Source organism: Mycteria americana, chromosome Z, assembly GCF_035582795.1.
Source record: "Mycteria americana isolate JAX WOST 10 ecotype Jacksonville Zoo and Gardens chromosome Z, USCA_MyAme_1.0, whole genome shotgun sequence".
NCBI lineage: Eukaryota > Metazoa > Chordata > Aves > Ciconiiformes > Ciconiidae > Mycteria > Mycteria americana.
Window position 1 is genome coordinate 29,955,249 of NC_134396.1, and position 14,647 is coordinate 29,969,895.

The window sequence follows — 14,647 nt, forward strand, 5'->3', positions numbered from 1 at the left end:
GAAGCAGCCTCCTCACTCTCTGCAGCCCGTGAGCTGGCAGCCTGGGTGTGAGGCTGTGCTTCCCCACAGGCAGCAGCCCCAGTGCCGCCCCGCTGGGCCTGTGTCCGCCCTCAGCTGCCCCTTCGGGGAGGGAGAGCCGGCTGTGACCATGTGTCGTTGTGTGCAGGTGTCCAGGAGGCTGTGGTGACCTGCCTGAACAAACAAACCAGGGAGACTGCGGACGAGACGCTGTGTGTAACCAACCGCCGTCCTCCACAGCTGCTGAAAGCTTGTAGCCTGGACCCCTGCCCCCCAAGGTAGGCTTCTTATATCTTATCACCAGGCGTACATTTTTTTCCAGATTTAAGAGAGATGTGATCACTGGTAAAGTTGAGAAACTGATCTTCAAGCTCCCCAAGAATCTGACACGTTCGGGGCCAGGGATGCCAGGGGCCAGGGCATTACTGAAATGACTCCTGAAGTAAAACACACAGACGAGAGCCCAAGATGGCTGCCCAGGTTGCAGTACCACAGACTCAGCTGTCTGGGCTCAGCATATCTGTGTCAATCCCCCCGGAACTCCTTTTAACTGGTGTGAAGTGAGCAGAGGTGATGTGAGTGAGTAAAACTCTGCTGCTGCGTAAGGTAGCGGGTCGGCACAGCCGGGTTGGTGGTGTTATCGCAAGTGAGGATACCCGGGCCAGGGCTCTTTGGTCTTGTCCACACATCATTTAACAGATTTTGAGGAATCCATGATGAAAGAAAAACAAATACACAAGTGCGGGTGATTGTAGTCCAGTAGGTTGCCTGGGAGCCATTTAAACAACACTAGCGGTATGAAAAAAATAATTTAAAATAACTTGTCACCCCAGACTCAATGGCCTTTTGGTCTGGAGGCATGCACTTCCTCACACATGCTCTTTCTCAGACTTCAGGGGCTTACAGCCTCTTCATGCCACAGTTGTATTGACCGGGAAGTGCAAAGCGGTGGTAAAAACCAAAGGGCAAACTTCAGACTGCTTGCTTATTCAGGTCCTGCAGGCAACCAGTTTATGGATTGGCTTAACTTTACCCAGAGTTATGTCAAGTTTAAGGAGATTTCTCCAACCTCCCCTCTTACAAAAGGTTTGCAGAACCGTTCCTCCCTGCTCTCAGGCAGCTTCCACAATCCTGACCCTAAAAATAGCAGATCTTTCTCTGCAGAGATTCACATCTGTACCATTTACAAGAAAATAGCTGTCATGAGGTTCCAGTGGTTTATTTAAATAGACCTGGGCCTGCCAAGTCTTCCAGATTTAATGTATACATATTGTCTTTATTCCCAGCTGTACACAGGTGCACTTACTCTCTTCTGGTAGTGCGGCAGATTTGAAATATATTGATTTATAATTTTGGAGTATTTAAAACAGTGCTGCCCAGGTGGTAGATATTCCTTAGAATGTATATTGGTAGGTGTATATATGCTTTATATGACAGCAGGCTATAGAGAGGTATATCGTTATGAGTATTAGTAGATTTTGGGTACACAGAGAAGGTTCACATTAAAAGTCAAATATGGCATCAAATGTGGCCAGCATCCAGGAATGATAAGGACAGAAAGAATGGTTTGATTGGATGATCAGGATTTTGAGTCTGTGACAAGCAGAGCCAAATAGGCTGACACTTTTCACCAAACCATTACAAGAATTGCTTATGAGGATATTGCAACCCTGACTTTGTGAAATTGTCTGTATTGCTGGAAATAACACACAAATATTATATTAACGCTTGAAAAGAACTTTGTAGGTGGACATCTCGCTGTAATTGATAGGTAGCAGCATCACTGGAGCTGAGAATGCATTGTAGGAGATTGATCACCAATCGATTCTAACATGGAAAATCAATAGTCACTGGGTAAGAAAAAATAAAGGACACTCATGCAGGCCAGTATTTATATGAGTTCCGTTACAAAAGTAGTCTGAGAAACTGGGTGAATACTTTTTTAATTAGTTTGTGCAATAATCCATACCACTGGAATCTGATGGAAATTTAGGCTAAAATTCTGTCCTTATGAATGCTGATGGAGTCATTGCTGTTGACTGACTAGTCCAAAACTTGTAATACACTGTGGCTGTGAACTTACATCCCTGTTACAGAAGTTCCCAAAATCTGTGAACCACTGATACTTCCCAGAGCTTTTGCTGATGGCTTATAGAGAGAGGCCTCATACTGTTGGCTCTTCTCTCTGTTTTCCAGCTGCTAAAGTGCATTAACAGAAGCTAAAAATGTAAAAAACACTTTCCTAAAATGTCCTTGGTTTAAGTGACTGTTGGAGCGTGCAGCTGTGGTGGGTAGAGGAGACAGTCTGCTGAAAAGGCAACTGAGACCATGACGAATGCCTCAGTAGACAAGGGAATGTTGTCCACAGCATGAAGAAAAAGCTAAGAAGTCTTGCTCAAGAGAACAAAAATTCCCTCCTAATATATTTAGAGAAATTATTCCAGTGATGTTTCTTGAACCGAAACAGCCCAGCATGCTTAGAATTTAACGCATATGTCTAGAAATTAATACAGTTCAAGACTTTGTTTAGCTTGAGAGGGAGAACGTTTAAAAATTAAAACTTCTAAGCTTAATGTTGCTTCTGCTGCAGGCATTTTTGGTTACATGTGGCATTTGCCATGGCCTCTCAAAGGGTTAGTCGTGTAAGCCTCTCCTGGTCAACAATTGGTTTAGCTGGTTTAATACAGATAAACAAAAGCACTGAATGACAGAATCTAGTCAGGCTTTCTGGAGGGTCAGAACGCATACACCTCAAGACAGATAATGCAGGAGTAGTCACTGAAGAGTAATTTCATTCTGGTTTTGTTTCATCATTCTTTTTGGACACTTAAGAAGAATGATACTAAAGGGATCTTCATTGTTGCTGTTCTTTTTGCGCCCTACTCAGAATAAACATGAGTAGACTAGAAGACTTCATTACTCACTTAATGCTTCACGTTGAAATTAGTCTGTGGTATCATCATCCTCTTCAATTCCTATTTGCTCTGGTCTCTCCTGGAACAAAATATGGTAAAAGCTAGAATATAGGACAATACTTCAGATTTATGAAAACACTGAAAGGTGATGGTGCTTGTATAGCAGCTGAGAGAGCTTTACAATTTCCATTGAAATTCTGGTGTAATATCTTAGCACATTACTATTCTGAGTCCATTGAAGAGAGACAGAAAAACTAAGCCTCAGAAATCCATCTTCAAATACTCACAGCTGTATGGAGTCAGCAAAATTTCGTGCTTAAAATTCTTACAGAAGAAAACAGAAGAACCAGGAAGACTTGCACACAAAAAACTGGAAGATGTCATCCATATTCAAATCCCAAAGCAGCTGAGTTTCCTGAGGTTTCAGACTTTGAGAGTTTTTTCTTATTGCTTCAAGAGCAATCGCAGAAAAAGAGCCCAGTCCCTTTTCTCCTGGAAAACAGTGTAACAAAATTTCCCATTTTGCAGTGAACTAAGAAACAGTGAAACACTGTGGAGCTGATTGCTAAGTTGGGAGATAATAACTGATTGTCAGCACAGTAGGTACAGAGTAAAACTTCATATCATTAACTCGGTATACCTTTATTTGATATTTCTGTAAAAAGGATATAGCCTGTTTTGATGTACTGGGAGACCCAGCATGCTTTCTCCAGGAAAGAGAGGAATGAAGACCATGACCATTTTAATTCAGTCAGTCAGTTACTTAATTTGTGTCAATCAAGCTGTATCACTTCCAGAATTATATAGCAGTACTTGAGCAGAGCACAGTCTTCCCAGAAATAAACGGAGAATAGCTGTTCAATGTCTAGAAGTTTCTTCTCTAAGCTCAAAAAATGAAAGGGCAGATCACTCAGTTTTGCTAATTGTTATGTTTGTATTCTAAATTACTCCAAAAACAATCAGGAAAAACCCTGTTTCAATGTTGTCTTTACTGTTTTCAACAACAAAATGACTCATATCCAAAATTTGTCTTTTCCTCAGCCTCCACAACCCAAAATACAGAGGCAGTCATCATCTAATCAGATATAATGGCTGTTGTTTATAGCAGCAACAGCATGAGCACCTCGTGGTGAGCCAACAAACTCTACCAAAGGGGTGAAAGAGAATGTTGTAACTGTGTTATTAATTATAACTGCTCAATAGCTTGGTCAATGTGTCTTGAAAAGATTTGGTAAACATGTATGGAGGAGTGGAGAGAGAAGCAAAGCAATGAAAGCCAGATGGCTGAAAATGGAGGAAATTCCAGGCAATTTCTACAGCTTTGTTCTTGCATATTTTCAAAACTGAACTTTTATTCCTGTACAGCAAAGAACAGCTGAATGCTACAAACCAAAGAAAAAACAGTGAAGAAAAAGCAGACAATTCTAGGAATAGCACACAATTTCACCCCAACACTCTCCCTTTACTCCTTCAAGCCTCTGTTGCTGGCAAAAAAGATAGGAAGCCATCTGAGTGGTCCTGATACCTGACTGAAGGGTCAAGATAGCCTGAGTTAAGCTAGGCTCTAGCTCATTGCACAGTATCTTCTTTTTCTTTTCCCTTTCTTCTTTTTTTCCCCTGCGTCTGCTTGTTTTGTGTTTGTGCAATAAATTACCTGTTATTATTTTTGATGTTTTTTTGGTGAATGCAGTATTGTCCATCTGTTTTGCTCTATTTCATTCCCAGATGAAGTCAAACTATAAAGGAGAAAAAAAACAACATGTTTTTCGATGTATTTGGAGACATGAGGCATTAAGTTGCTGGTAGGTCAGACTTAGTTTAAGATGTGCTCCCATCAACAATCTGAAATGAATTCAACATGTGTGGAAGGGCCAGGGCTTTCTCTAATCCATTAAAGGTGACCTCTGTGTGTGGGAGGCTGTCAATGCATATGTGTTTTGCATCTCTCGGGTGAAATATTAGAGCATCTCTGTCTAGTTCATGAAAAAGGTTATAAGATTTGCAAGTCATTACATCTACAGATACTGCAGTATAGCCTTACTGGCAGGAGATACCAGCTCTTGGGTTTTTGCAGTCTTTTCGCAGAGGTGTAAGTTAGAATTAGCATTAATGAGGCAATGATGGTGTTACTGTCTGTTTGTGCCACAGAAAGATTTTCAACACCTCACAAGCCCCTGATGTTTTTTTTTTTTTAAGTGGGATGTATTTAAGTCTATTTTGAACTGAATTGCATTGAGAATGTCTTTGACAGCCTCTTAAGATGTAGCCCACAGACCCTCCTGGGATCGCAGGCCACAGCTTGAACCATTGATGGAGCAGGTTGGAGAATTAGACATCAGAAGGAATATGCTATCAGACAGCATATTCACCTTTATTTGAAGCCTTTAGGTCAAGAAACAGCTTAAACAGGAGTCATGGGCTCAGTGAGAGAATCATAATTCCATTTTTTGTCTAGGTTTACTTTGTTAAAGATAGGACTGTACAAAGACGTCTAAACAGGCAGCTGTCCGTGGGCGGCTCTGTTATGCTGTACCTGCATTACCTGCATGCTTACCCTGCACTACTGTAATACCTCTCTGGCCTTAAAATGTATTAATCTGTGACCTAAAAATATTTATCTTTTTCTCTCCTCATTTTTATAATATGATCTCCCTCTTTGTACCCTCGCCAGTTGTTAAGAGATTGTCCAAGATGTGTCTGACAGCCCACCCTTCCCCTTTCTCGCTGGATACGTTGCCTGTGGTGGAGCAGTAACTGCATGCTCCTCGGTATCTGTTACTCAAGAGCAGTTACAGTGAAGTCACCAAGGGGACCCATAGGGAGTGGTCCTTTTCAGCCATATGTGTCGCATCTAAATGTAAAGCAAAGCACCTTACAAGTTGCAAGGGTCAATGGAGCAGCTCTGGAGTCTCTGTCACAGTCTGCCTCCAGCTCTTCTAGTTTAAACTTTCAGGCCTCTTCCGCAGCCATTTTGCTTTTTTAAATAATATGATGGTTCCTTCATTAGATATTCACTCATAGACATTTTCCTCCATTTCATCTTATATTCCATTCAGACTGCTATGTTCATAAAATATTAAAGTGCAATTGTAAATAATTTTCTAATAATTTATACTATATCTCCTTCTTACTTCAAAGAATGGTGATTACACTTCTTATTCAGAATCCTGTATCCCTAGATAGATTATTTTCCTCTACACAGATCTCCAGGTCACAAGTTTCACCAAGTTAGTACAAACCTGGTGTTAAAACAATCTCACCATGCCTTACCACAGGTTTTTTATAGCTTGGTTTGTGATGAGTATGAGCTTAAAGTCATGGTAGAGACCTAGTGAGTCCCTCTGCAGAAGACAATTTCTCTTCTTTTTTCCCTGGCACTCTTAATTTCCTGGGTTTAGCCACCTTAATACAGTCCACTTCTCTCCACCCTTCTCTAATGTCTGTGCTAAATAGAACTTAATATTCACTGCCACTTGATATTTTTCAGTATTTTGAACAAATATGCTCTCACTTCAGCATTTCATATGCTAACTTCTAATTCTTAGTTTTTTCTCTAGATTTATTCTCAATTTTCTTGAGTATTAATTTACTGCCTCAACAGCAGGATTTCACTCCCAAAAGAAAGCTTTCCCAACAGTGACGATAAAGAGCATGTTTTTGCTCTTGTGCCAAATATGAAGTTAAGTTAGTCAAATGTTTTGTAGCATAATGGCCAGGATTAGCTTTTTCACTGCATCATTAACGTGTAAAATAAGCTACATGGTCTTATAAACGGTCGATTTTACTATGTGTCATCATCTTCCTTTAAAAAGGGCTGAAATGAAGAGCACCATTATATCTTCCATTTACAATACTGCTGAAGTAACTTATTATAGCAGTAGTCTGAGGAATACCCAATACTTTCAAACCAATAAACCTTTACAGATGAAAAGATAAGGTATGTAAAAGGAGAATAAAAATATAGCCCTAACTGCTGAAAATACACTGTTCAGTTGTGTACCATATTTGCACATCAGAAAGATTCACATGTGAAGGAAATGGAGGAGGCGCCTTCATTTCCATTCAACTGGGAATTAAGCACCTATAGAAGGAGCCAGACTGATGAAACAAAGAGTGCTGTATCTGCCAAGTAGGTCTGTCACATCTGCAGAAGCACAGCAAGTCATCCTCTTTGTGTCCATGAAAATTTCAGTTATGTGATCTCCATTCCTCTGGCCTCTCTGCTAACATTGTTAAGCATCGAAGGTCTCACTGATGGAATAGAGTTTGTGGTGTGCAGTCACCCATTAGAAATGTGACTAAGCTGACATATTCTACACTGTAACCAGCTGTTAGTAGATCTTAGTCATTCACAGCCTTGGGAAAGACCTGAACCACTCACGTAGAGGTGAACAGCAATGTATTTAATTACTACCTGATGGATCCACAGATTTGTATTGTTATAACTATATTGAATGGAGGTTTGGATGGTTTGTTTGGTTTTTGGTTTTTTTTTAATTATAATAGTTACACTGTCGTGGTTCCTGATCTGAACAAAGGTGTTCAGATACATCATACAAGTTCATTCCCCTTCCCATGAGGAAGCAAACTGTACTGTCTAAAGTCCTTATTTTCTCCAAGATTGAAGAAGCCAGTTTCTCATTCAGGAAAAGTTAGGTGAGAAGAGTATTAAGTCACCATTCTGTAGTCTGTGGATGCTGCACACAAACCTATATTGATATAACTATTTGAATGGAGATATGAAGTGTTTTAGTACAAGTTTGCCTATATACATACTAACTTTTGTGACACCATCACTTTGAATATAATAACTTTTCCTTCCATGCATTTTTTGAGTCAGAATCAGATCTTGGTTGATACTTCCATGAATCTGAATACTTTACCATGGTTGTTTTGGTTATTTATGGGTGTAACATGAGTTCAGAGCCTCCTCACTCTGTGTGAGGAGCTCCTGCGTGTTTGGATCTCTGTATGTCAATGTGAGGAAAAACATCTTTTATTGCAGAAGAGTGAATGAATTACTAAATAGATTATCAGTCACAGTTTCAGGATCTCGAAGGGGAAAGTAAAAAGGAAATATCGGATCTGGATGTGCCCTTGGAACAAAATTCTTGCACTGCCTTACTAACTGTGTTGCAAGAAGGGCATTGAAGGGAACTCAAACATAAGCAGGCATTGGGAGTTTCCCGAGTTCAGTCACAGTACCATATAGATACCTATATCTCAGTTCAACTGTTCTGCCCTCCCCCTACTAAAAACTAGAGAAAAACCTTGTATGCCTGATTTTGAGAGACACCCTGTTTGTACCGCCTGCACTGGCAAAATAGTTCAAGAACAGTGCATCCTAATGAAAATATTATCCCTGTAATGCTGCCAGCCAGGTCAGCAAGAAGCTCATGTTATCTGCTGTTTTTGTGGCAGTACTGCTCATAAAACTTGGACTTGCTTGAGAATTATTTAAGCCCACTCACTGTTATCTGAACACTGTTTCATTCATGAATCTGCTTTCTTTGTCCATTCAATCCAGTATCATCTCCTTTACTTCTTTCCTGCACTGATCATTTCAGCAAAGACACCCTTAGATTTTACAAGAGTCTTGTTACTCTGTGGGACAAAATCACACGTTCATGAATATTGATCTTCTAGGTTGTGAAGTCAGGCTTCTTGTATATTTCTTCTGTGCCATCCACATGCATTTTCAACTATCTCATTTTTAAAATGCTTCATTTTAGATGGTATTTCAGATTACAAATAATCAGTTCATTGCACATCTTTCTCACCTGCTGAGCTTTTTCTTTCTTTGTCTTCTGGTGTCTGTAAGCTTGTTGATTTCTCCTTCAGGAAGAGCTGGTTTTTAACATTTTCCATATGGTATAAAGTTAGGCCTAAGAAAAGGTGTTGGCTTATGAGACAGTCCAGCATGGAGAGCACCAGTGTGAAAAGAGACAGGGAGTCTTCGACATAAAGTAGCTCTGTCATGGGCAGCAGGGTATTAAGCTGTCCCTCTGCTTCTTTGCAGAAAAACCATATGAGAGTGCCTCATAGACTGATATGCAAAATTTATTTCATTAATTAGCGGTTCTTGTGTTTTTTCATTACTGTGATGCAGGTGTAGGGCAAGGGGTATTATCCCACTTGACTGTAGTTCCCAGACTCTGTTTTCCTCCCTGCACTCCTCATTCAGTTTCTGCCATCTGCCATTACAAGTGCAATTCACGCGATTTCTGTCCTGTTCCTCAAACCTCCTTATATTACTTCTTAACCAGCTTTCCACCTTTAAACTAATTTACTCTGTTCCTCAACTGTTTCCTATCTTCATTTTTGAAAGGGACTACCAAGGACCTATTTTCATTGTATCTCGCATAAAATATTGAACAACCTCCTTGTAAGAAGCTGCCACTTTAAGCATGAGCCCAAATCTAAACTTGAGACAAAAACTGGTACTTGGTTGTCTATCAAAAACTGGTATTTGTTTGTCTATCAAGCCTAATCTGATCTCTGTAGCTGTATCAAAGGCAGCCATTGCTATCGTTTATCTCAATGACGCAGTTATCATACAGAGTAAAAGTCTCTTGTGAGGTACTTTTCAGTAGCCAGTGTGTATGCTAATCTCTCGAACCAGTTCTCTGCCAAACCAATTCACTTACCTGAAGTTGTCTTTTCATGTTCCTCTGTGGTTCATGCATTCTGCATCTGCAGTAGTCCCCTGAAAGACCCATTAGACAATCTCTCAGTGTTCAAAGTGTTGGCAGAAAAACACAAACCCTCTTGTCTTACCTGCTCTAATGGCTGATGTTCTTTGCCTTCAACTCAAGCGGCAGTAAGACTTTTTTACTGTAAGGAACCTTATATATATTGGTTGAAGCATGTCAGAAGGTTACTCCAGCAACCAAAATTGCCATTTCTAGAGTTGTTGCATACTCCATTTACCCTCTGTTCTTCTCTGACTTTTGAGTTCCTCTACTTTCCTCTATTTGGCTCTGTTATATAAATATTGGCTCCCCGCCAAGTTCAGCTATCATGACCTGCAATATTCATTGATACAGATAGGTCTACAGAGTGAATGCAGGCCACTTCTGTCAGCTCCCAGAGCACTCTCATTGAGACTTTGATCTGCTTGCATGTGTTGGCTGCATAGGCATCTCTTTAATGGATTCCCTTCACTTGCAAGGAAGATGCTTTTTGAAGAAAAGCACAATGTGCTTTTGCACAATGTGCACAATGTGCACAATTTTGCCCTTGTGCACAATGATCCCCTGAAACCTTCCCTGCCTGTTCAGCTCCCTTGTCACGCTGGTGATACCGAACAACAGATTTTGTCAGGCTGGCACTGAACAACAGCTAAGCATGAATTATTTTTCTGTTGCTGACACTGCTAATTTAAAAGTACTTGGCCTTTCATTTTTATTTCTTAATCGAGTATTAACTTTTTCAAAGCTTAGTTAAATCTCAGTTTTCTTCTGAGGTGTGTGTATACTGTATGCATATTTGTAATGTTCTCTCTAACACGAACTGAACCACAGCAGTAGGGATATCCCTTCCTAGAGACTCAGGTCTATGTTTAAACACCTAGGTGGAAGTCTTATATCTCACACTTCATTTCAAAGGAGCAGTCTGATTTTACTGTGAGTGATTTAACAGCTGAATGAAAAATTAGTTGTAGTTAAATTCTTACGTTTTATGCCCCTTTGTTTGAGACTAGTTTGATTTTAAAGCCAGGAACTGACCTGGGAGTCCTCATCTCAATCCTGTAGCTTCACTGCAGGAAAGTATGCTGTCCAAACAGGATTGACAGTAACTCTCTCTGCTGTCCAAAATTTAAGATCACATTCTGGATGGTATTTAAGACCTGACACTGAGGATACTGACTCAACCCAACCCAAGATAAATCTTCTAAATGAACCTCAAGAAAGCCTTTCACACCTATGAAACAGGAAGATTTGCCACAAGCACAGCTCTAGATAGATAACAGAAAAGGAAGGGAGGAGATGTATGGACTCCGAGTAGACTTCTCAGTCTGCAGGGTCCAATGGAGGATGCACAGGTTGACAGAGGGCAAGAGGAAGCCAGTATTGACATAGTAAGTGATTTACTTAGTCTGTTGTATGCACATATACACAGCTGCCACCCAGCCCTTGTGCACTGAGGAATGTCTCTATGCAGGCAGGTGTCAGACGTTAAGTAAGACTCTTCCAGGCAAACCTCTCTCCACACTGATGAATGTTTATTTTAGAAATAAGAAGAGTTCTTTTGTATCACTTTCATATGGTTTAACCACATAAAAATGACAATAATTTCATTTTTTTAGAACTAGTTTGGGAGGTCTTTGTGTAAAAGGGTGTTTACTTTTCCTGTGCAGTGTTCAATTTTCTTGGCAGTACTTGAAGTGATTCTGTCAGGATGAAATCATATATCTCTAGAAAATATTCTTTACTTATAACACCTAACAGCTTAGAATGCTTTGTTTTTTACCATATATACTGTGCATATAGGGACTGATCCAAAGCTGTTGGCTCCATAGTGCTTTGGCTCAAGACTATACATTTTTCAAGTTCTACCTACATCATTTACTTTTTCCCAGACTGACTAGGAGGGTGTGAAAGTGCTTTGTTCTGAAGGCTCATGGCTCCACTGGGGCAACAACTGTAATTCTAGCAGCTTCTCCTGCCATGAGTAGCTGCTTACTAGCTGGTACCACTTTCTGGTCTACCTAGCTAGGAGAATTATTATGTGGGCTCCAGTTCTTGTAGCAATGAGAGGGACATTTCAAAACTGAGGCAACAGTGCATTGTTGTCCCTGTTGTTATTCATAACACGCTAATGCCTAGAGGCTTCTGTCAAGCTGAAAGTCTCATTGTGCTAGGCAGTAGATAAAGACAGAGTAAGAGATCATCCCTGCTGTAGGACCACAACCTAAGGAGACCACAAGGAGACCTAAGGAGACCATCAATAGAAAGAAAGGTATTGTTACAATTTTGCAAATGTGAAGTCGAGACACACATGGAAGAAGAGTATGATCCAGCCCAGGACTTGAGTCTTCCCATTGGATTCAAAGGGTATGTTCACATACTCACGGGCTAGCCCATGTTTCAGCAGTTGTGGTCTCAGTCACCTCTGGAGTTCAGTGAAGAGCCAGGAACAACATCCTGCTCACTTGATCCTTCAGTTCTTCACCTGAACTGCTTGGGCACAATACCACGTTGATATTTTTTGTTCTGTCACAAGAAAGAAGGAAAGTTCATTTCTAATTAAAATTAAATGTATAGAACTATTCAGAAGTTCAGGCTCATGTTATGTGTTAGGAGCTTTTTTCTTTTCCTTTTAAACAACTTGAAGTTGATCACAAATGTCCAGGCTATATTCTAGTTGAATATATGGGCCCTCACAAAACTTGAAACTCACTAAAGTATAACATGGTAAAGTTTTATTTAGGGTTTGCAGGCAAGATTTTTGTTAACTATGTCAAGATAATTTCCCTTATTAGAAATAGCATGGTTAAGCTGTTTTTTGAGATAATCTCTAACATTTTTAGACTTACATTAATGATACAGAATAATTGTGCTGTGATTGAAATCAAGATTTGCAGATTATTGGGCCTTTTTTGGCAACTGGAGTTTCAGAACTGTTCTTTTTTATTCAAGGGAGCTGTAAATATTCACATTTTAAAACTGATCATGAGTAGTTGTGGAAACTGCTCGTTTACCTGAAGTTAAGCACATGCATAAGCACTGCTTAGTCAAGCCTAATTTATTTAATGAGAATGTTCCAGAAAATCATAGTTTCTCCTTAGCCCTTTAGAAATTAGAATTTTAATACATAAAATTAATAGTATATTACAGATTATTAGTCTGATTCATAATATGAACTGACTGTTAGATGTCCTAACAGGTGTTTTTCTGTTCACAAAATCTGTCCATTACTAATTCACTGTGTTAATTTATAGTTCCTGGAAGTGCAAGAAATGTAGTGCTCTGGTTGGTTGGGCTTTTTATGAACCTACATCCAGTTTTTAGACCACACCCTTAGCATTGTGTATAAGAAAACCTAAAGGAAAACCATTGCCTTGAGCAGTCAGATCAGGTTCACTACTTAGTTTGCCTATCTGCATGTGCATTTTATGTCTCCATATACTTCACCAACTCTAAAAAAACCTACTAAGGCACCACAACAGTCTGCTGGAAGCAAGAGATTGTTCATTTAGCAAGTGAAAGATTTCTGTGATCAGTTTCGTATTTTGAGTTTGTGATGATATAAGCTGTATTTTGGGACCATCCTCTACTCCCTATACATTTCCTGTGGAAACTTGTTTTCATTTATGTTCATTTGAAAAACGTGCATATATGTATATTCCAATATATGTATCACTAATATACACATATCCATTTCAACACATCCAGCCCTATGAATTGCCTTTTTCCTGTTACATTCCTCCCTGTTAGCCACCTCTAAATGTCTCTGTAGTTTTGTATTAATACAGTTTTCTTTCAAATATTCAATGTATTGTATGTATGTTAGCCTCTGCAGAGGATGAAAACCTTTTGAATTCTTTTTTTTATGAAGTACAGTAGTTGAAATATTTTAGAAGTCTAGTTTGTGCTTAAATACATAACCACTACTTAGGTATTTAGGAGATGGAGGCAGACAACTGATGAACTCATAGACCTAGAGTTAGGACAAGCCAGGGGTTTAGGGGCACAGATGTGCCAAAGTCTTCCTGTAAAAAAGGCTAAAAAGACATTGTTTCTCTGTTGCTACACATTAGTATAGCTTTCAGCAGTAGTGGAGGAGAAAGAAGGAGGGATAAAAAGTATGTTTATGACTAAACCGTGCAATCTCTTCACCAGGCTCAACTGATGACTTTTCAGCTGGGCTATAAACTAGCAAGTATGCAGATTTTTCCTAAAGTCTGCACCTTAACAATGACCACGGTCAGCTCACAAAGATGTCAGTTCCACTTGCTAAGGTTCCCTTAGCTTGATGCTGTAACTACCGTATTCATCTTTCTAAGTATAGGATTATTTCCTACTTGAAATTTAATTCTGGTATTGTGAGATGCATGCACCACATGATGGCATTAATCTTTTTTGTATGCCATATGCATTGGAAGAGTCAGTTCAGTATGGCCAAAATACCCAAAAGAAAAAAGAGACAGAGGAATGCACAGATAAGGACTGTAAAAAATAAGACAGGAATTATTTCAGTAAGCATCACATAACACTCTACAGTAAGGGTAAAACTGTGTTACTGCAGAAAAGCAGTATTTAAAAAAAAAAAGGGGGAGGGGGATTATTATCTCCAACAGTACAAGTAGTTTAAAAACTAAATTATAAATTTAATAGGATAATGTTAGTTCAAAGTGTTGCAAGCACCTTTAGGCTATTATAAAATAATTTTACAGCCCTGTGATTCTATTCTATAAGGTCATCACTGATCTTCTCCGTGTTTTTTAGGACTTTGAAATTCTTCCAATCATACATATCATTTATGGTTTTGGTTACTTGCACATCCCTACTCCACTTTGCACATCTCTGCTCTACTCTACATTCTTTACTTTATATCTGTGAAAGCCCATAGAAGTCACTGGGGACTATGAAAGTACAAGGGTAAGAGAGAATTTGACCTCATATTTCCTGAGCACCTCTAAGGAATCTCCTGTTTAAAGCAGCTGGAAAGAATTGTGAACAAACCGATGTTATGGGTAGGGCAACAGATGC

General features: G+C 39.5%; 1 protein-coding gene across 1 annotated transcript in view; it reads left to right on the top strand.

The window, feature by feature from the left end:
* ADAMTSL1 (ADAMTS like 1) overlaps window positions 1–14,647 on the top strand; it is a 470,548-nt gene that overhangs the window by 393,280 nt on the left and 62,621 nt on the right. The window contains 1 exon segment of the mRNA XM_075488620.1: window positions 167–296. Within this exon segment, the coding sequence (XP_075344735.1) occupies window positions 167–296 (130 nt within the window).